General features: G+C 35.8%; 1 protein-coding gene across 1 annotated transcript in view; it reads right to left on the reverse strand.

Moving 5' to 3' along the window:
• The window catches only part of Myct1 (MYC target 1), a 16,886-nt gene extending 1,406 nt beyond the window's left edge, over window positions 1-15,480 (reverse strand). Inside the window, 4 exon segments of the mRNA XM_010628854.3 lie at window positions 1-385; window positions 15,244-15,318; window positions 15,321-15,376; window positions 15,378-15,480. The exon segment at window positions 1-385 is cut by the window's left edge and continues 1,406 nt beyond it. Of these exon segments, the coding sequence (XP_010627156.1) occupies window positions 1-385; window positions 15,244-15,318; window positions 15,321-15,376; window positions 15,378-15,439 (578 nt within the window). The 5' untranslated portion in view covers window positions 15,440-15,480.
• Window positions 15,481-22,637: the final 7,157 nt, after the last annotated feature.

A 22,637-nucleotide genomic window follows, 5' to 3' on the forward strand; every position in this document is an offset into this window, starting at 1 on the left:
ACGGGCGCGGTGGAGCTGGGCGCCGGCAGGGTCACCAGCTGACTGTCCGTTTCCACGTGCAGCGGGGGACACTGCAGGAACGGGTGGAACGTGGAACCCCTGAAGCTTGACTTTCTCGGGAAGGAGTTGGCTAGCTCCAGCGAAGCTTGGCGCTGGAAGGTGAGGCTGGCCAGGCTGAGGTTGCTGCGCCGCTCACAGCCGCTCTGACGGTAAAATCCAGTCCTGAGCCCGTGGCCGTGGGAGGCCCGCGAGCGGCGGCTGGAGCTCCACTGCGAGATGGGCGCGCTGGCTCTTCTCCGAGCCAGACACACCAGCAGCGCCCAGAGAAGCCCGCCGATGACCAGTCCGATTGCCATAGAAACCGTGAAGGCAGTTATCAGATTATCTGAAACAAAGGAGATGAGTGGCTGAATTGACTTTAATTCTTCTCTGCTGGGGACCCATGGAACCCAGCTATGCGAGCTCTCTAGCACTGAGCTAACACCCCAACGCCACGTTGTTTTTAAATTAGGTATTCAAGGAAAAACACAGAACACAGTATAAACTGTAATTCATGGAATGCATGATTAAACAAACTTTGAATTAGGGAAACAAGATGGTGGTAGGTGGATGCAGACAAATGCAAGCCGACAACGCTTCCATTTATTCAAACAGAAAGACACAAACTAACATCAGCAGGGCATAGAATTCCAGATGGCTTACGCATATATTTTTAATTTGTTTTGAGAGAGAGGGTCTTCTTATACATTTTATCCAATCTGGCTTCTAGCTTGCTCTGTATTCTAGACTGGACTCAAACCTACAATTTTCCTGCTTCATTCTCCCTGGTGCTGGTATTACAAGCATGAACCACAACACAGCTACCATCTCTGTCTCTGTCTCTGTCTCTGTCTCTGTCTCTCTCTCTCTCTCTCTCTCTCTCTCTCTCCCTCTCTCTCTCTTTGAGTTTATTGGTACATTTTAGGTATACAGTACAGTTACATTCATCATTGGGATGTTGTACCTTTACATGACAGGTCTTGGTTATCATTTTTTCCCCTTACCCCTGCCCTCCCTTCACCCCCTCCTCCCTTCCCTATTCACAAAGACTTTATTGCCACATTTTCATTTTCAACAGCTACCATCTTTAGCAAGAAGTAAAAATAGTTTCACTAAGATCACACTTCAGCGCATCGATTTTTTTTAGAGTTGCAAATGTTGCTCAAATATCATTTTCTTCTGACTTTTCAATTGTAACTAACATTCCAAAGTGATAAAGAATTTCCTTGCCACTTTGACTTTGCCTTTTCCTCTGTCTGCACTCATCAATCACACTGATTTCTCCCACCTGCAGTTTTCATGATGCCTCACTTCCTGTGCTCCTTCTGAGATAGGAAGTACTGGGATAGTACCATCTGGCCAGCTGATTTATGTCATATTTCCTGAACTCCCAGATTGTCATATCTCTGACTCCCTGATGACATGACCGGTGCAGAATACTAGGCTCTCACTTTTCCCCCCAAATTCCAATTCATGCTGCTGTCATGCCCTTGCGATGACAATGAAATTCCTGTGCCCTGACTCTCCATAGTCCTCACTCCACAACAATCCTCCAATTCATGGAACTTGGGTTTGTTCAGATTTCCTGTTTTGAAAATATATACGTATAATCTTCCCAAATAGAAATGCTACCTTACTATCTCTTGCAAACTAAAAACATGTTCTTTGATGAAATTGAGTAACTGAGCCTCCACTCAGAATGGAAAAATTTTCTGGTATCAGAAGACCCCTTCAGCCTCGTTTACCTACCCACCCTGTTTCCCTACCTTCACCGCATGATCTAACCCACCCACAAGTTATTCAGAACCTTTTACCACCTACCCTCAAAGGCTTTCATTCTCTTCAAAACTCTGTTTCCCCACATATCTTTAAATCTTCCGTCTGTCTGGTCAATTCATTCTTCAAGACAAATTTCAAGTATTTTGTCTTGAACAAAGACTGCTGTACACACTAGCTCAAGGAAAGGGACTCACAGATGCATATGAGCATGGGGGAAGAGGTCTTAGAAAGCAGGAAGAAGAAGGCAAAGATGTAGTGATAAAAGATCATATATTGCACAGTTTTATTTGCATATAGGCAGTGCTCTAGCAAAGGAAAGTAGATCATTGCTTGCCTAAGGCTGCAATATAGGAGAGGGAGAGAGGGAGGATGCTCAGGGGTTTCTTTCTGAGGGACAAAAATGTTCTTAAGTTTGATTGTGTTGATGGTTGCACAACTCTGATCTGAAACTACAATAAAACCATTTAATTTGTAGGCTTTAAGTGAGCAGATAATATTAAATGTGAATTATATCCTAAAACTAGTTTTAAAGAAGGGAAGATGTGACTGTTAAGAAGCCATGCATAAAAGGGAAGAGTCAAGATGGTAAACAAACTTTAAGTTCTTTAAAACAAAGAAACAGTTAATTAAAAACCACAAAAGAGCACACAATTATGCCCTTACCTCTGTCCTATAAAAAATAAAAGTCAACCAGTAAGAGCACCCTGCTTCACCACATGGAGGATTAATCCCAGGACTATGGTGTGGACAGGCAAGGACAGACACAGGTATCGTTCATCCTGACAGGTAAAGGTGTCTCTGAGATGATTCATTTGGGATGTCAGAGTTAGATAAATAAGAGCCTAAAGGAGAAGCTAACACTGTGCGTCTTCAGGCTACAGGCGAGTTTCTACCAGCCATAGGAATTTCTGATGCTAATAGTGAAAGTGTGTTTAAGTGAATAGAGAATAAACCTTCAGGAAAATCAGAATTTAATAGGTGGGAGAAATAAATACGGAAACCAAGAACCAATTAGTGGGGTATGAGGAGAAAAGCAAGAGTATTAACACTGAGTCGAAGAAGAAAAGAATGTTAAGTAAAAGTCGCTAGCATCCAGGTCCCTGGAGATTTTTATGTGCCTATTTGTTTAACATAGAAAATGAGTTGTGCTAAGTGTACAGGCAGCAGTGAAGAAAAGTCTCAGCCCTGGAAGAGCTCATCTTTGAGAAGACTTCAATTAGGATAAGAAATCCTTCAGTTCCCCACCTGAATGTCTTATTTGGATCAGGGATCTTGCCCCTAAATTAAGTAAATTACTATGTTATTTTTCAAGTAGTAATTTAATAATCAGGTTAAATCAAAAGAAAAGCTTTAAGTATTTGCCCATGTCATGGTGTTTACATGCAATTACCATTTTATGTAGCACTAGCTTCCGAAAAGATTTGACTAATTAAATTTTATTATAATCACTAATTTTTAATTTCTTTTGTAGTTTGCCACTTTTGAACATGACATAAATTCTGTATTTCACTGAAAGGTGTTTTAACTGAAGCTCATGGACTGCTCCAGGAATAAAAATCATGAGCTACTCCAGTACTTCAGAGGATCAAGTCCTTTTTATTTTTACAAATAAGTGCACAAGTATTTTATTAAGCATTTTATTAATTAGGATACTTTGGTTTAAAAAACTAATTTCACCTTATTCCGGAGAGTTTGGGGCAATCTTTATTTTTGTGAGACTAATACAAGTTTATTAATATATTATTTTACATGATTAAGTGATCAGTTGTCCCTGGAAGAGTTTACTCATTCATAGAATAGTTTATGCACCAGAGAACCCATGAGTTAATTATTAAGAGAAACATTTTAATCAAAGAATGTGGAACAATATCACTCAGGAATTTTATCTTCTTATTATTCAGAATCAGTGAATGAAAGATGTCTTATGGTCCCTCTAGATGTTGTGATTCTGAGAAGGAAAGGAATGCAGCAGACCAGGAACCTAAACGGTGAGTTCCTTCTAAATGCAAAATTCCAGGGTTTAAACATAGAATGTTTTAAGCAAAACTGATTTAAAAATTGATCTTTGGAGGAATATACTTTACAAAAAATCAAAATATGAAGATGAGGATGACGACGATGTGGAGGAGGAGGAGGAAGAGGAAGAGGAGGAGGAGGATGACGCAGTACTGTGCATTGAGCAGAGTGCTTCATGCATGCCAGGCAGTGCTCCACCACTTGCTGTATCCCTGCTTCTTTTAAAATTTTTAATTTTTGAAAGAGGCTTTCACTAAGTTGCTGAGGCTGTCCTTGAACTCGCAATCCTGCCTCAGCCTCCACAGTAGACGAGATTACAAGTATTCTCTACCATGCCCAGGCAACCCTTATTTTTAATTTGTTATGTTTTAAAATAGCACGGTATCTAATCTCTAATTGAATCTTCCTATCTACTCTGTAAGATAACTACTCATAGCTTAGAATCTGTAGTCCACAGGCACTGTTGGAGATGCACCATGTCACTTAATTTTCAAGCACCCACACAAGGCAAATGATAGTGCTATTCCCATTTAATAATTGAGGCTACTGAGAGACATAAGGAACAAACTTATTTTAGTTACACAACTGGTGGAAGGTCAAGTGAGGACTTATCTCCAAGATATTAATAACTTAGTTATTTATTTATTCCTTAGGTATAAGATAAGAAAATGTTAACCTAAATGGAAAGTAAAGAAATAAAATGCCTAAAATTTTAATAAATTTAATCAATCTCTGGTAGCCTGTTGTGAACAAAACCTCATAACAAAAATGGTAGGAGAACAATACTGTGTGTTCTACAGGTCTGTTTTTCTGAATTAGCAGCCTCAAGTGGAACATTTTACATATCAATAACTTCAAATATAGAGTCGCAGAGGTGAAATTTTAGCTAAAAGAAAAATCTTAAAAAATGCCCTGGATTGACTTCCTCCTTCAATAGTGAAACAAAATTAAAGTTTATGTCATAGAATTGAATCTTGATTTATCTTAAAAGTTAGTCAACATCTATCACCGGTCAGAGGAATACTATTTACACTGGTGTATGATTTTAAAAAGTTAGAGGACAAGTAGTCAAATTCACAAAATACATGCCTTTGCTTTTGTATATAAACTTGCTTCATCTCTATGAGGTCTCACTGAAGACTATTTCATAATATGAGGAAATGGAATATTTTAAATTAAAAGGATATATTTATTTTTTAGCAAAGGCGGTTCAAACCAGAATCTAAAAGAAGAAAATAGATTCAATTACTAATAAAACCATTTAAAAGTTACAGAAGTTCCTATACATAGTCTCAGGGGCTTGCATGCTTCTCTACTACCAGTTTTCTTGCACATAAAATGTTCCCAATATAAATATTATTAATAGTAGAAATTTAGCAAGAATTACTTCCAGAAAAAAGATAAAATCAAGGGAAAATAATATCTAGCCTATTGAATGAGGACGTTAGCAAAGACAAAAAATGCATTAAGTGAGAAATATATTTATGTTAGGTGACTGTTTTGTTCACAAAATATGTTATTATTCTAATGTAGGAAAACTAGGATAATATCCAAACATCAATGGGCAAATTTTGAAAGACTATGTTGGACCACCACAGTCCTTTTAAATGAGATATTTCACTGATTTGAGTAAAAGATTATTTTCAGTGGCATTAAAACTAGAGCAATATTGCCAGGGAAACAATTTGACAACCAATCTATTTAAAAGATCATTATCTGTACCTTGATAATTCTGTTTGGTACTATATATTCCTATTGTCAAAATTTGGGAGAATGACTCAAAATATTATCAAATATGAAATTATATAGATATCTGAAAAGGAGTATATAACAAATTTTAATTATACAGAAGAATAATTAGGATAATACATTCACATCAATAATAATTTAAATTTTGAATAAATATAATGTAGAGTAAGTTGGAGCTAAAGAAGTCATAAAACTGACACAAATTGCCTCTAACACACGGATTTGCTTAATATTTGCTGTTGAGCAAACATACCATGACAATTACTTCCTAACCCAAAAAGTGAGCCAAATGTGTCCTTTAGAAATCACTGTGCTAATTCCTTAACCTTGCCAGAAATGAAGAATTTTTAAATAGTTTCAAGAGATAATTCTGACATAAGATTTGGAAGGCATTTTTTTTAACAGACACTTTCTTTTTCAACTACATTAGTCTCATTTTATTTAAAAATAATTTCATTATTATGCATCATAAATACATTCATGGTGGGGAAGCATTACACACACACACACACACACATACACACACACACAAACACACACACATCACATCTTCCTCCATTTTACTCCCTTGCTGCTCCTCCTTCCCATCTCCATAAATTCTATCTCCACTTCCTGTCATCTACCTTTATTTTGCTCTTTAAATTATTTGTACTTTAAAGCTTATCTATCTTGTTAAGCTCCTTTTCAGTCCAAACTGCAAACATAAAATACGTGTACAAAGAAATGCAGAAAAGTAGCAAGAAAGAAATATCAAGGGTCATAACTGAAGTACAGCCTGTTTCAGCATGGTCTTCCATGTGGCCTTTTTAAAATTTATTTAACTCTAGTTAATGATTATATGACTCACCTGCACTGTAGAATTAAGGAAATACATAACAAAAGCCACATCTATGGGTCACATAATTTTAAGATTGTCATATAGGCAAGTCCATTCTGGCAAGCTTTTGACAGTACATTTTAGGAACCTTTTAAAAAAGTTAATATAGAATAAAATGTACCCTCCTCCCCAAAAAAGATATTGGCACAAATACTGCTTTCTTAAAAAACTTTTGTCTTCTTATTTCTCAACAATTTGGGGGAAAGAAAAAGGAGCTATAATTTTACTTCTTATTATTTTAGTGTAATGCAACTGAGACCAAATAATTGCTTCCTAAAATGCAGTTCTCTTATTGACGATAAAATGCACTTACTCTAACATTATTAAAACATGTCATAATTAAGGGTTGCTACCCTCATTGGTAATTTATGTCTATACAACTCACATGTGGCTGGCATGTAATAATCCTTCAGAGATTCCAGCTATTATAGCAACAGTTGTGTGACTAACTCAAGTCATTTGCTCCCTCTTTGTCTAGTAAAAACCACCACTATACTTTGCAAGTCTAAGGTCCTTGAACTGACTGTGGTTTTCAGTAAAGGAAACCAACACCCGGAATCCTGTCCCTTGTTATTAAAATTTGGTACAGGCCTCCATCTAGTGGTCTTCAGCTGAATAGTTCTAACATCTGAAAGTGATTTCATCAGTGCATACAGAATAGAATGGAAGATTGATTCAAATTTGCAAATTTTGTCAGATAGAAGAATCATATGCTCATCTTTTACCAAATTAAGCCATGTAATTCATGGTATCTCAAAGGAGGATGGTTTAGGCAACAGAAAGACTTTTGGTGAAAGGATTTTTAGGAAGAATAATAATTTAGGGCCAGAAATTTGTTTAATTATAATATGGTAGCCCGTTGAGATTGTAATGTAAGTGAAATAAATCATACACACAAGTTTAAATATCACATCATTTCTTTTATATGGGAAGCCCAAAACATAAAAAGCAAAATAAAAGATAGCTAACATGAAATAGGGAAGACAATAAGAACCAGGGAAGGGGATCAAGAGACAGAGACAGGAAGGTAGAACGAAGGGAGCAGGAGGAGGTGAAAAAATAATTAAGATGTGTTATGTGAATGTACTAACTCCCCAAGAAAAATGTAATCGTTATGTACTGCAAACATATTCTAATAAGAAATAAAAATTTAAAAACAGTCGAATAAATATTTTATGTGTCATTTCATCTGCTAGAAAATTCTACTGGGTCTATTCTTACAAACAGCCCAGAATTCAAACCTCACTGTCCCAGTGACCACCACCTATACCTGAAATGCTGCAGTACTCTTCAACTGCTCTTCCTGCTTCTATCCTTGCTGCCTTCTCCATACCCAGCGACACTAGTCTCAATACAGCTGTCACAACAAAACTTTCAAACTATTAGTCAAATCATATCACTGTTGTTGTAAACCTCTCTTTCTCCCAGAGCAAAATCAAGTTCCTAAAACTGGCCTTAAAGTCCCTATTTGAGAGAACCCCTTTCCCATACAAACTCATTTCCTCCAGGCCACTTGGCTCCCTCCACTCTCCTCTACTTGCCATTCCTTAAGCACATGAGATGTGATTTTGATTTAGGGCCTTGCGCTGGTGGAATCTGGTTTTGAAAATCTTTTTGCAGCTATCAACATGATTCACTTGAGGTATATGTCCTCGTGTAACTTTCTCAATGAGACCTAACTTGGCTAACTCTGAAATTACATCCTGTCCCACCTCTTATGCATAACTGCCACTCTTTATTTTTTTCTTAATTACTGGAAATTAGATTCCCTAAGGTTTATTTTGTCTTACAATTTTGGAGGTCCCAGTCCTTGATTAGGTTGACCAAATGCTTTTGGGCTGATGGTAGGGTGAGTTGAAGGACAGGACATCATGGTAAGAGGGCAAGGTATACCAATGCTATTCACCTTATAGCCAGCAAGCAAAAGAGAAAAAGTAAGATACCAGGATCCCCAGCTCCTTCCAAGGACATGCCCCCTATAACCAGAAAACCTTCCACCAGGCCTGGTCTCTTAAAGGTTCTGCATCCTCTCTATAGAGCCACAGGCAGTAAGCTTTTACCACATGAACCTTTGGATGACATTTAAGATCCAAACTATGTTAACATACATGAATATACAAAAAAACAAAAAAACAAGAAAAACAAAGCAGTAGACATCTTACTACTTAATTTCTAAATATACTACAGATCTAAATAATCAGAACAATATGTTATAAGAATTAAAACTTGCGTATAGTTTATAAACAGAATATACTGGTTATAGGAAAATTGGTACATTTGTGGAAAAGAATATACAGGTACTCCAAAATTAATAATAGAACTACCACCTGATTTAGGAACACCTCTAGCCATGTAATGGAACAAACATCTTTTAAGACATATCTGAACTCCAATGGTCATTACAGCATTGCCACTATAGTCAAAATGTGGAGTGAACCCAAATGCCCATCATTACATGAATGGATAAAGAAATTTAAGTATACATAGTCATGAACTGCATAATGACTTTCTTTTTCAGTATTAGTGATGGAACACAAGACTTTTGTATTGAGTTGCATGAGCTAAAACTAGTCCCAAAGTCCCTCCTTGAAAGACCTCCTTCCTCTTTCTAGCTCATATTTCTTCTGCTGGCTCATTGGGCTCATCCACTCTTCTTTCCTTGCCATTTCTGAAACAGATCATTGTTTCTATTTTGAGAAAGGGTCTCACTAAATTACCAAGTTGCCCAGGCTGGGTTTGAACTTGTGATCCTTTTGCTCAGCCTCCTGGACTGCTGGGTTACAGGCATTTGGATCAAGTATGGCCCCATGGGATTATATTACCTAGTGACACCTTATGTGTTAAGTACACTATATGATGGTTGTGCAGGAGCAAAATTACCCAGCAGCACATTTCTCAGAATATATCCCTGTCATTATGAGATGCATGACTGTATTTATTTGTGCAAATAAAAGAATATTATAAAGGCCTTAAAAATAAAAGGGAAATTCTGTCATTTGTAACAATATAGATTAGTCTATGAGATATTATGATAAATAGAATAAGTTAGGCACAGAACTGATGATTACTCATTATAGAATTCCTCAAATGGTTTTGTATATTTAAACATTTTCATGATGAAGTATTGAGGAAATATGAGAGAAAATCATAAATAAATTTTACACAATAGGTTTAGAAATTTAATTTAAATGAGAAAATGCCTAGAAAACACAAGCTACCATAAATAACAGAAAAATGAATAGAAAATTCGAGTGGTCTGCTGTTGTTAAAGAAATCGAATGTGTTGCCCATATTTATTGCAGCACAATTCACAATTCCTAGGCTATGGAAATAGCCTAGGTGCTCATCAACAGAAGAATGGATAAAGAAAATGTGGCGTAGGTATACACAGAGGAGTATCATTCAGCCATAAAGAAGAATGAAATCATGTCTTTTACAGAAAAAATGGATGGGACTAGAGATCATCATGTTAAGCAAAATAAGCCAGAGTAAGACAAACATGTCATATGCTTTCTCTGATGTGGAATCAGACAGACAGACAGACAGACAGACAAAGACAGAGACCGAGGACACAATAACAGAAGACTAATTGTGAAGAAAGGAATGAAGGGGACAAACAAGAAGGAAATTAGGTAGGATTGTAAATGATCTAAATACATTATATACATGTGTGAATATCCCCCAAATGAAACTCACTATTCTGGATCAGTAATTTTGGTTAGTTAAGAAAAAAAGTTGTGTTATTTCAAACCTTCTAATTAAAATTACTATATGTAGTTACACAAGTGAAACTTTTCAAACCTCTACACAATAAATTGTGAACAAACTTGTCCAGAAAATAGAAAACAAAGGGATACTACCTAACTCATCGTATAGAGCTTGTATAACATTGATAACAAAACCTGAAAAGTTTGTCATAAGAAAAGACAATTCTCATGAATGTCAATGAAACTCGGAAACCAGAGGAGCATGAAAATGTATGGCCTGGTAGACTCAGCCTCATACGTATCGTGTCAGAATCTCAGGAGCCCAGTGAGAGATGAGTTTTCATTGTTCTAATGACAATTCAGATGTAACTGTTTTAAGGACCAGTACTTGTAAACATTTGCTTTTCAAACTTTCTGAGTAACTGAGATAACTGAGGAAATAACCAACAAGCTATTTATACACAACAAAAAAGAACTGTTGAAGCCTTTTTAAGATGGTAATTGAAGAAATGAGTTTTAATGTAGGTAGCATTTGTGTATTATTCTGGGAGGACTTGGAGGACATCCCTGAGGCGTGTGCCTGACCATAAGCCTGCTCCCCATCTGTAGCTCCTGTGGGAACATCTTCCTACCTTCTGCTGGGCAGACCCCTTCTGTGGGCTGAAGAATAACTTTGTCAGCTCTTAGTCAAGAATCCCTCCCCTCAACAGAACTAGATTCCCCAAAGTGTGTTCACCATTGTTCATCTCTTAGTTATTTCAGAGGTTAACCAGAATGTGTGTCGGCCAGAATGCATAGCAAAGGGAAAAGTCAATGTTTCACTGTTAGATTATTAAACTACTACATTAATTGTTAAATATAGAGAATAGTGCTAGTTTTGAAAACCAATGTTTTTATTATTCAATAGCTGGATATTTGAGAAGGAAAATGATGCTTTAGAGTTTTCGTTGGTGATTATTTTAGCTTCAAAATACTTTATTACATTCTACCACAAACAGTGTTGGGAACAAAAAAAGATGAGTCAATTTTCGTGAGCAGTATAAGTAGAAGACATTTGGGAATGAGAAGAGAGGAGATATGTACTAGATGAACAGGAAGGGTTTCAGAAAAGGAGGCTACCATTCTATTCCCCTATAATGAGATCAGATTTGTTTAAGGAATCCAGCAAACTCGGCGTCCATTCTCAGCTCTCTGAGGAAAATAGTAGGTCTCTCAGAATCCTTTGGTGCATGTAGAGGAGAATGGGAAACCAGCCTAACCCTACAGCTTCAGGGTTAGGGGAATATTAAAAATTGTTCTGTGCCATTGAGACAGACAAAATTACCTGAATGAGGGTCGGTAGACAAGAATGGCTTCAGAAAGAAAATTAAACATGCCATTAGTCAGGGTTGCTTAGATCCTACAAGACAGATTTTCTGCTTAAAGTGAAGATGGAAAGAGCAATGTTCCAAAGCACATGAAGAATACTTGTCAGTAGATGTCAGTAGAGGCCAGAATTTCAAGAACCAAAGACAGGTGTGTTCTCCCCCTGCCCCTTTCCAATGCCCAGGATAGCATATAATGCCATACTTCCCACATCACCTTTCTTTTCTTTCTGTCTTTTTTCTTTTTCTTTTTCTTTCTTTCTTCTTTTGGTCCTGGAGATCGAACTCAGGACCTTGCACTTGTCAGATAGGCACAGTGCCACTGAGACACAACATCTTTCTAAGGGACAATCTTAGGGAGGTAGAACATAATGAGACTTGAAAACACTAAACTGGTAGTGTTAGGTTAAGTTAGGTCAAACTTTTATAGTGACATTCAAAATATTACGGAAATCTGCCTTCAACTTGCCTTTCCCATGGTGTGCCTATGATTTCCATACACAGACATCCAAGGAAGTCATTCACTTCTTCATACACATGTCTAAATCTTTACTTCTGCATATTTGCTGATAACATTTCTCCTGATAACCTCAAAATTCTTGAACAAAGTCTTATGTATGTTATTAACTCCTAACACATTGCCTTGGTAAGATGGTGAGCCAGTGCTTTTGAGCCAACCATGAAACTGAAGGGGACTAAATTAATGAATGAAAAAGGAATAATTAGAATGTCCTTAGAATTATCCCCCTATTTGAAGTTTACCTGAATTCCCAAGAAAGCGCAATGTTCCCCTTTTTTTTCTAAAAGGCATATCAGCATTTTTTAGCTTCTGTGACACATTCTCATTTATACCACTTTATATAATATAAACATACTATATGCTGAAATGGCCATGATTTTTGGTAGTGCTTCATATTTGCATATGCATGTACACCTAATCACCTCCAAGAGTGGAATCATCTTGAAAGACATTGTACTTATAATGAGGGGTAAATTAGGTGAATAAATATAAGCTCTTATACCAATATCTTTCCCTAGTTATTCACAATGCTAGCCAAACAAGGGAGGAAATGTGAGATAAGATAGCAAATACCATCAATTTATGTCTTGCGTGAGGCTCTCAGGTTTTCTCAAGGACTAAGACAATAAGTGAATTCAGTGACATTTGTCTCCTCTCTTGTATGAACAGGGAACAGTAAATTTTCAAGGCCATGCTTCCTGCTGCTTGGCTTTAAAGATAGCCAAGTAGACCATTCAAAGGGGGTATAGTATGAGTCTGTATTGTTACTTTCAGGCCAATTTTGTTGCCAGCTCTTACACTAATGATTTTACCTCATGCACAATAGTTAGTAAGTGGCTGATAACTATAAAAATGTCTTGGTAAGCTTTGTACTTTAAGGATGCTATGTCTGGAAAACAACTTTTTATATATTTTTAACCACAGTCTTTCTAGTCATGTTAGTTTTTCTTAGCGACTAGTGGATCCTTGATCGGTTCCCGAGGGCTGGGTTTAACTAAGTCAATACAGCTGAGATCTGGGTGTTTACCTGGATACACAATAAAGACAAGAGGCAGATAAATCTTCCATTAACCCAAGTGACCCAAGTTGTTTGTATGTCAGGCCAATTGGAATTTAAGGTTCCACTGTATGTTTTCCTCAAATGTCAGACAACTGATTTTGGAAGCAGTAAATGATGCATTACACTGTACAATATTATTTTCAGAATAATGTTTTGACAGAGTTATTGATCAAAATAGATACCGATTTTGGTACAAAAAATGAAAATAAAAAGAAAGATTTATATTTCAAGAAATATTTACATATTTTACACTTACAGTATATTTATATTTGCATTGTATGACTAACATTTTTCCATAATCAATAATACAATCTTTTACCTATTTTCCCCAAATGATCAATTTTATCTGTTCACCATATTTGCATTGTTTTTAAAGTATTTATCAATTAATGTAACATTCTCTTTATTAGATTTTATTACTTTCACCTATTTTCCCATAGAGTCACATGTTAAGAGAAAGTAACTTTAAGCAATATTCGTGATATATGATTTAAATGAAGATTTTCTTATTGAACACGTCTAAAATTTAGGATTAAGGGGTGGATTCCAGCTTAACATTCTCTTATTAATTTCAGCTTTAATGATTATCAGGTTTTATTTATGGTTAATGAATCATTTTTCAATGTAAACATAAAAGTCAATTTTGAATGGTTTGAAAAAAGTATATCTGGCTTCTACACATCAATTTTTGCCATATGAATTATTTTAGTTTTGAATAATTTATTCAGTTACTCATGCTGTAATGATGAGTTTAGTTTACACACATTCTATTTATTCTTAACATATTTACTTTCTCTGTAAAAACAGATAGCAGGGCCAGGGATGTAATTTAGCGGCATCGTGCCTGCCTGACGAGCACAAGATCCTGAGTTTGATCCCCAGTGCCAAAAAAAAAAGCAAATAGCAATAATATTTTGCCACAAATATATAATTAACCCCACAATTCAAAAGCTTATTTTTTTCTTGTGTTTAGTTTGAATGACCTATTTCTGAAGCTATTTTCTACAGTGCAGAAGCATACTTTCTTTTAGAATTTTTACTACATAACTTTATTAAGGTGTTCATTAATAAAACTGCTCAGACTGAAATAGCCATTGATTAAAAAAAGAAAAGGAATTAATTCCCTTCAGGCAAATTTCTGTGGTGACAATTAGGCCAAATTTTTAGGAACAGCAAGCCAAGGCTGCTCACTTTTCACCTTTTGAGCTTCTAAATTCTCACTTTGAATCACAGCAGAAAGTCTGACATAGTTTTCTGTGAGGATGAAAAGTTTATTCAGGACATATAAAGACAGTTATAGATCTCTTCTTTAACTCCAGTTTTTTCTTTAAAGATTTTTTTTCTGTCTAACTCAGATTGCTACCTTTATTTTAAAATTTCTCTTTAGAGAGTACATGTCAATTTTATATCTGAATCCTTCTTCCCTGCATCTCTAGCCAGAAACCACTAGTGGTTTTGACCTCAGCACCCTTTGACATCAGCACCTTTTAGCACTGGGGAACCCTGGACTCGGCTGTGACTGACTTCAACCAAAACCACTCCAGTGTGCTTGTGCCTCTTACCTCTGTGAGAGGCTTCCTTTGTAATGTTCTATGTGATGCTATCTCCCCTTAATTTTTTCCATTTCATAACATTTTCCACATTTTATCTATGTCACTATGCTCTAAATTAATTCAAATACGGACCTGTTATTTAGATTCATTTTGGGATTAAAGAGTATAACACTGACGATGTAAGTTACAGTAATAACTTCTTAGTTTCATTAAATAAAACACACAATCCATAACTTTTAGATGAGTTTTTAGCCAAATTAACACTGTCATATTCCAAACAGTAATTAATTCCACCTTACATTTCTTTTCCTTTTTATTCTCATTTAAAATCTTTCATTATTTTCATATTATAGTCTGTAGACCAGCCAAGTTCTATACCATATCCCAGATTATTCTTCAATGTCTCTGGAACTCACTCCAAAGACACTTTATATGATATGTTTCTTGCAGTAAATCTATGAAAACAATCAGTTCACAATAAACAAAACATCTCAGATATTTCCAATGTTGCAATACATTACACAGTACATTTCTCTGCATCTTCATTTAAATTAAAAACAGTTAAAGGAAATACCTTACCCCAAAAGTTTTCCGGCCATGAAATCTCTAAATTTGTTGTGTTATTAGCCATAGTATCCACAAGAAACAGCAGACAGAAAGAAAAGCCAGTATGTCCAAAAGAAGCAATTTGATTCTGTCTTTGTAGGTCAGCAAAATAATTTTCACACAACCCCTCATATACTTGTGTTTGCATTAAAGGAAGTAAGTGTATCATGTTTCCTGCTTTTATACTCAAATTAGCAAGTGCTTTTCTTATCTTGGAATTCCACATGGTTCCCGAGACACAAAACTGTTTCCTTCTCGTCATTTCCTCGGCTAAGTACCTCCTCCCAAACACCTCCAGAACCGGCTGGAGCAGACGCTTTTTCTGCTGGTGTTTCCCCATCCCCTACTGACCAGACACAGGAAAAAAGCTCATCTATCAACTGTGGTTAAAATATATAGCATTGGAATTCGACTGCTTTTCAATGTTTGAAAATCACATTTATGTAGTCAATGGGGAGTAACGAGGCTCTTCAGAATTTCATTCTCTATCAAATGCAATTACCCTTTAAGAATCTCAGTTGCCTATTTAAATTCTTAGTATTCTATTTCTTATTGCTCTATTAGGTTTAAAAAGTTATTTCATTAATTCACTCCATAAATATTTGAGAATAGTTTATATGTAGTTTCATTACCCTTTTAATTTGCATGTAAATATGAAAAAGTTTCTACATTGACTAAATTCATTACAGTCAGAAAGGGGAGACATAAATGCAACTCTCTCAGGACGGAATGCTCAGAGGAACTCGTCATTCAGGCAGAGGTCTGAGAAAGTTAATACAAGAGAGGTACACGAAACTTTTCTGAGGATGTAGATCACTTAAAATTTCTAGTCTTTGTCCTTGACCTTGACTAGTTTAGACTGGATCCTCTGAACATTTGAGACCTGTTGCAAGTGGGAAGTCCACGTTGCACTTAATAACTGCACAAAAATGAGTTCTCAGTGATCCATTTTTCCCAGTTTTTGAAAAACTCTAGCATAATCTCTTGCATGATCCTACTGTCACTAGAATATGGTTTAGTGTGAAGCAGGAATCACCTTTGTGAAATCTGTAATATATTCCTGAGACGGTCTGAGCAAATCAGAAAAAAAAAAAGATTTTTCACTTATCCTATAATAATTGTACAGTCCTAATTCTTTAAAAGTGCAGTTGTTTTTGCTTAGTTTCTCCATTTTATGGGTTTAATTATGCATTTATTGGGAAATAAAATGTACACAAGACCCATTTTATGGGTTTAAATTAAATATACATTTATTGGGAATTAAATGTAAACAAAATAGAGCAAAATACTGTAATAGAAAATTAAGGGAATACACCGAGCAAGTATAAAGGCTTACCTGTATGACATTTTTCCTGAAGCTTGTTTCTGTATAATCTGGTAATTTTATTATTAGTTAAGAAAGGTAAAAAAGGTTCATAGTACAGTTACCCCCACTTTTAGAATTATTATTGTGTGTGTGTGTGTGTGTGTGTGTGTGGAACCGGCAATGTGGTACTTGGGACCTTGCTCTTGCAAGGCAGGCGGTGGAACCACTGAGCTAAATCCCCGGCCCCTTTTAGTATTTTTATTGACAAAGTTTATAAAAATAAAAAAAATCCATTATTTCTGAAAAAATATGTGTAGATAAAGTACATTGAAATATTGTTTACTTTTCTAAAAATAAAAAGTAAGAGTCTTTAATCACTATATTTATTTTAAATATATATTTTGTATTATGAAAGGGTACCTAATTTCAATACATCCTAATTTCAAAACTGCATATAACTGCATAAAGAATTATTCTGGCTACATTTATGAGTGGAACAGAGAACTCTGGCTTTGTGTCAACTGCCCAACCCATTCCATCTCAGGGCTGGATGCAGGCTGAGACTTCCTTTCATTGTTTCGTGTTTAGCCACCAAGATTTTCTAACCAATAAATTTTCACTTTTGCAGATGGTCAAAACCCTAAAGGAAATGTGTTTTCTGTCAGCTTGAGTTTTTTCTCTCTTTTGTTCAAAGCTGGTTGATAGCACTTGCAGTCATCTGTGCATGTAATTTGCTTGGTAAGAATTTGTACTTTTCCCTGGCATATATCCATCTAAGGGAGTGTTTATGTCTGTGTGATATTCAGGTCCTGTGACTTGTCATGCCATAACAGGAAGTTGATTTTCATCTTTACAAAAACGTTAGCTCTGCTTTTCTACTATGCATTATCTCACAAGTTAGAGTTTCAGTCCTCATGAAATACACATGGAGGTTTGTTTTTACCTCAGATATCCATAGGACTTACAGTATTCACTCAGATCTCTGCCCAGAAGTCATCTCAAGAGGAGGTATTCACTAAACACTTTGTCTAATATGTTACCACATAACTATTCTTTCTTGCCTGATGCTACTGTATTGCTCTTTTCAGAGAACTTATCACTCCCTGAAATTATACTATGTGTCTTAGTCTTTTCCAGTCTTTTACTATAGTAAAATAACATATGCCATGTGTCTTTCCAACAACAGAAGTTTATTTCTTACAGCCTTGAGGCTGATAAGTCAAAGCTCTAGTCCTTGGGTGTGGGTGGTAACCGCTGTGATTTGGACACAATTTCACTGTGTCCCCCAAAGCTCATACGTTGGAAGTTTGGTCACAGGCATGACAGTGCTAAAGTAGAAGAACATTTAAGAGATGGGGTTTAGTGGAAGGTTACAAGGTCCTGGGGTCTCCAACATCGTACATAGATTAATTCTGCTCTTACAGAGTAGGTGGTGCTTCGCGGAAGTGAGATAGCTCTTAGACAGTTAGGTGTTATACAAAGAGCAAGGCTGGCCCCTCCCCTGCCTCATGTGTCTGTCTCAACATGTGAGTTCCTCCACAGTAGTGTTCCCACTACAGTGATGCTCCGGGCCATGGGTCCTCAGCAGAACCAAACAGATGTGGATGCTATGCTCTTGGCTCTCTGCAACGGTGAGTTAAATAAGCATACTTCCCTTACAGTGCATTCAGTCTTGGGTATTTTGTTATGTCTGTGCAAAACTAATCAAGAGAAGAACTTTATCGGTCTTGTGCTCAGTCTGTGTCTCTAATGGCTAAAATAACACCTAGCAAACAGTTGAATCTTTAAAAATATTTATCACCTAAGGGAATGTAGTGATTTGGAGGTGGCTTAAGATGAAAGTACTTTGAACATTTCAAATCAGGTTAATAAAAGAAGCCACCTAATACTTTAAAACAAAAGTTAAAAATCCCTATTCGTAGTCATTTCAATATTTTTTATATTCTGACATAACAATACAATCAAATGAAACAAAAGAACATTTAAGTGAAGACAAAAAAACTGAATTAGAACTTCCTATTTTAGCTTTATCTATTAAAACTGAATTTTCTTTCTCCCATATTAAATGATCAAAGAAGTTTACTGACCTCTACTGAATTCTATGATATAATAGCTCATTCAAAAAATGAAAAATTTAAGTCTATTTGAAAAAATTCAAGTTTAAAAAAAACCCGAAAGATAGATTAAAATGTAAATATATTATATTTTAATGTGTTGATACCTTTTCTATTCTGTTTTATGTTATGCAAGTTATTCTTATTTCTCCTACTTAAATTCAATTACTTTTATAAGGAGATAAAAATAAAGTAAAATAAAATAATATAGGTCAGGTTATATGTGTGAAAATTGAGTTGCTAATTTGAATATTTTACAAATTGCAGTGGCGATAAAGATAATTTCCCAGGTCAAGGGTATATTTTTTTTCACAGTAAATGTCATTATGGTTGACTGACTGAGGATAGATATGTGATAAACAGGTTAAAGGGAGAAGTTGGCTCAAATCTAAGCTGTAAAAAGTAGAGCTAACTGGTTAGAGAGCGCTGGAGTGAGATGCAACAGATTTCTGGCTGAGTCTTTAGAATTTTCTACATGAATGATCATGTCATCTGCATACAGAGATAATCTTACTTCTTTCTTTTTGACTCAGATGCCTTTTATTTCTTTTTCGTGTCTAACTTCTCTGGCTAGGATTTCCACTACTATGTGGGTCAGAGTGGGCATTAACCATGAGCCAAAATAAACCTCTCCTCTTTTAAGTTGAGTGTTGAGCATTGTGTTCCAGGGAAATAAAAGTGACTAAGACAATCCAAAAACATGGGAAAAAAATCCTGCATTTATAGATGGAAGAATATTGTCATAATACACATCTAGTTAAAGTGTGTGTAATTCCTATCAATTGAAAACCTATGTTTCTTAGAATTTTGCATCTAGGAATTCTTTGAAACTTTGGTTTAAAGTGCATCTCTTTAGTTTATTTTTTCATGCATGTGAGTCATGGTAAATTCAGCTACTATGATCGAACTTTTTAGATTGAAATCTACTACAAACTCACAGTACAAAACGTAAGTCCCTAATAGATGTGAGCACAGGCTCTCAATTAGGAATGCTCAGGAGAACCTTGCTTTCATTCTCCATTTCCCAGAGTCAAGGAAAGGTGGGAAAATCTCCTGTAGAATATTTTCTTTTCTAAATTGTATTTTACCAACACCAAGGTTGGACAGCCATCCTCAGTACAAATATGAAGTCCAGGAATTTGTTTCTTCAGATTTAGTATAAACATATATTTATATAAAATGAGCATTGCAATCAACTAATTAACATTTTATCACTTCACATAATCGCTACTTTTTCTGCTTCCATGTGTGTTCATGGTAAGAAATCTTAAGATCAGTCTCAGCTAATTCCAGGTTTGCAGTACAGCAGTGTTAACTATTGTCTCTTGCTATACACTGGACCCCCAGAACCCACTCATCCTGAATAACGGAAACTGTGTATTCTTTGGGTAGTATCCCCTCGTCTCCCACTCCCTCCTGCTCCTGGAAACCATCAGCTTACTCCCTGCTTCTATGTTTTTGACTATTGGATATTCCAAATATAACTGAAGTATTTGTCTTTCTGTGCATGGTTTATCTCATTTAACATAATATCTTTCGGGTTTATCCATATCGCTACAAATGACAGGATTCTTGTCTTTATTATAGCTGAATATGTGCTTTGACACATTGTTTTTTGAAAATTTACTCCACAGAAATATATCTACAGTTTACTGTAGCAGGGGTTCTAATCACAAAATTTCAATATTTTTGTTAAATAAATTTTGAAGAGCAAAAATTTAGGAACAGCATAAATATACATTATGGCTTGGGTTCAGATGTTACCCCAAAGCCTCATGTAGTCATAGATGGTGCCTTTTCAGAGGTGGCTGGATCTAGAGTATGTAATTGATTCATAGTGCATTATTAGGATTAAGGGTGCATGATTACCACTGATTGGTTTGGCACTGCCCTAATCCTTGTAGCCTGGATACTTTATAAGGGACAGAAAGAAGCTTGTTTTGTCACTTGCTTGCTTATTTTGCCAACTTCTGCCCTCTATGAACTGTTTCTCCTCTACAATGCCTGTCTGCTATTCCAGCCTTCCTGGGAGCCAATAATGGACTGAAAGGTCTATAAACTGTGAGCTAAATAAACTTTTCCTCCTTTAACTTTGGGTGTTAGGTATTTTAACTCAGCAAAGACAGAAAAATAACTAAGACAATACCTAATGTCGAATTAGATCAATTATCTAGTTAGGTCAATCATCTAATTGTCTAATTGACTAATATTTGTTAGGGGCCAGTCACATGTTTTATAGCATCGTCTATCTATCTATCTATGGAGATTGATAGTATGATTGGATATATTCATATGAAATCACTAATATGTATGGTTAGGTGAAAAAATCAGACAGAAAAATAAAAATAACAATATTTTAATTTGGTTTAAAAGTGAATGTATGTACAGATATAAATAGCCATATGTTATTACATGAGAATGCAGAAAAAGCATGAAGATGTTGAGAGTATTAAGTTTGTGGAGGGAAATGGATATTGTTGAGGCTGACAATCGTAAAGCCAAATCGCCCTATGACTATCTTCTGCTCTCCTGCCTTGATACAAGGTATAGAAACTAGTATTCTTCCTATGCCAGGTCATAGAAGATAGAACTCCATTTCCACATGGCAAACCTCAGAGCCTACACATATTATTCTAATCTTTCTGCTTTTATTTTCATAAAGAAATTCTCTGATCTACCTTGTCTGATGTAAATCATAAGTCCTCTGTTTCAGAAGGGGCCCTGCCCAATACCCAGGAAGAAGGAATGCTGAACAGAGAGGCCAAGAAATATCTAAGCAGGCAGGCCTTTCTAGGTTATCCCACTTAATATTAGATTGCACCTGATTGTCCAATCATATTTCTACACAGATCTCCCTTTTTTATCAAACCTAAGCATGAAAATGGATAGTTCACTTTGGATATTTGGCATCTTCATTTTGAAACTTCCTGTGTCAGATAAAAATGCGATCAAGTAAATTCATTAAGCTCTCCTCTGGTCAACTTGTCTTTTGTTTTAGAGGTGTTGCTCATTGACCTTCATTATGGATACGAAAGGGCTCATCCCCTTTTCTGGCCCTATTATATATACTTGACTGTTAAAAGAATTAATTTGCTCTGTGGTTAATACTTTTACAGAAAGCTTTTTAAGGATGACATATAATTATCTTTAGAAAACCATTTTATTAGGCTCAACTGCTAGTTGTCCCTCCCCAAAGCAGTATCATTCTTCTTCAGAAAACAGATGTTTAGCAAGTTGCCTCCTACATAAAGCCTGACTGCTCCAGTCTCTGAAATAACAAAAGGTGGACAGGCAATTAGGTTATGGTCATCCAGATATGAATGGAAGTATTGTGGATCACTTCCTAGTTCTGATTTAAAGTTTGGGCAACCAAACCCTCTTTCTGCATTTTCCACCTCTTCCTGCAGATGATAGGAAACCGGATGCTGCAACCATCTAGGACAAAGAGTTGAAAGCCTCCTTAAGAACCATAGAATCAAAATATAGGCTGTTGGCTTTCTTATCATTGGAATCTCTGCACAGTCTGCATCTAAGTTTTTACATTAGCAAGAAATAAATTTGTCTTAACTATTACTTTGCCTCTGTTACAGGGAGCAAAAGCCTCTCCAGGACCATAGTGAGTTTTACTGATGCTTAAAAATGATACAGTAATACAGAATTTATAAAAGTCCCTCAGCAAATCAAGCTTTCATACAATTTATATGATGATGCCACTAATATTTGTGAAACTTGAATGGATTGTATATTAAATGTAAGTGTTAAGACCAATAACTGAACAAAAGAAAATATCCAAAGATATTTTCAAACATGCACGTGAACTGAGTTGTTGACTGTCTTTGATACTAATTTTTAATTACCTCAGATTTTAAGTGAATATGTTATACACTAAGTCAATGAGGGAGAATTTATTTATTTATTAATTACAATTTTTTTTTTTTTTTTTTTTT

Source organism: Fukomys damarensis, unplaced genomic scaffold (genome assembly GCF_012274545.1).
Source record: "Fukomys damarensis isolate Sample0158 unplaced genomic scaffold, DMR_v1.0_HiC HiC_scaffold_14, whole genome shotgun sequence".
In the NCBI taxonomy this organism is placed as follows: domain Eukaryota; kingdom Metazoa; phylum Chordata; class Mammalia; order Rodentia; family Bathyergidae; genus Fukomys; species Fukomys damarensis.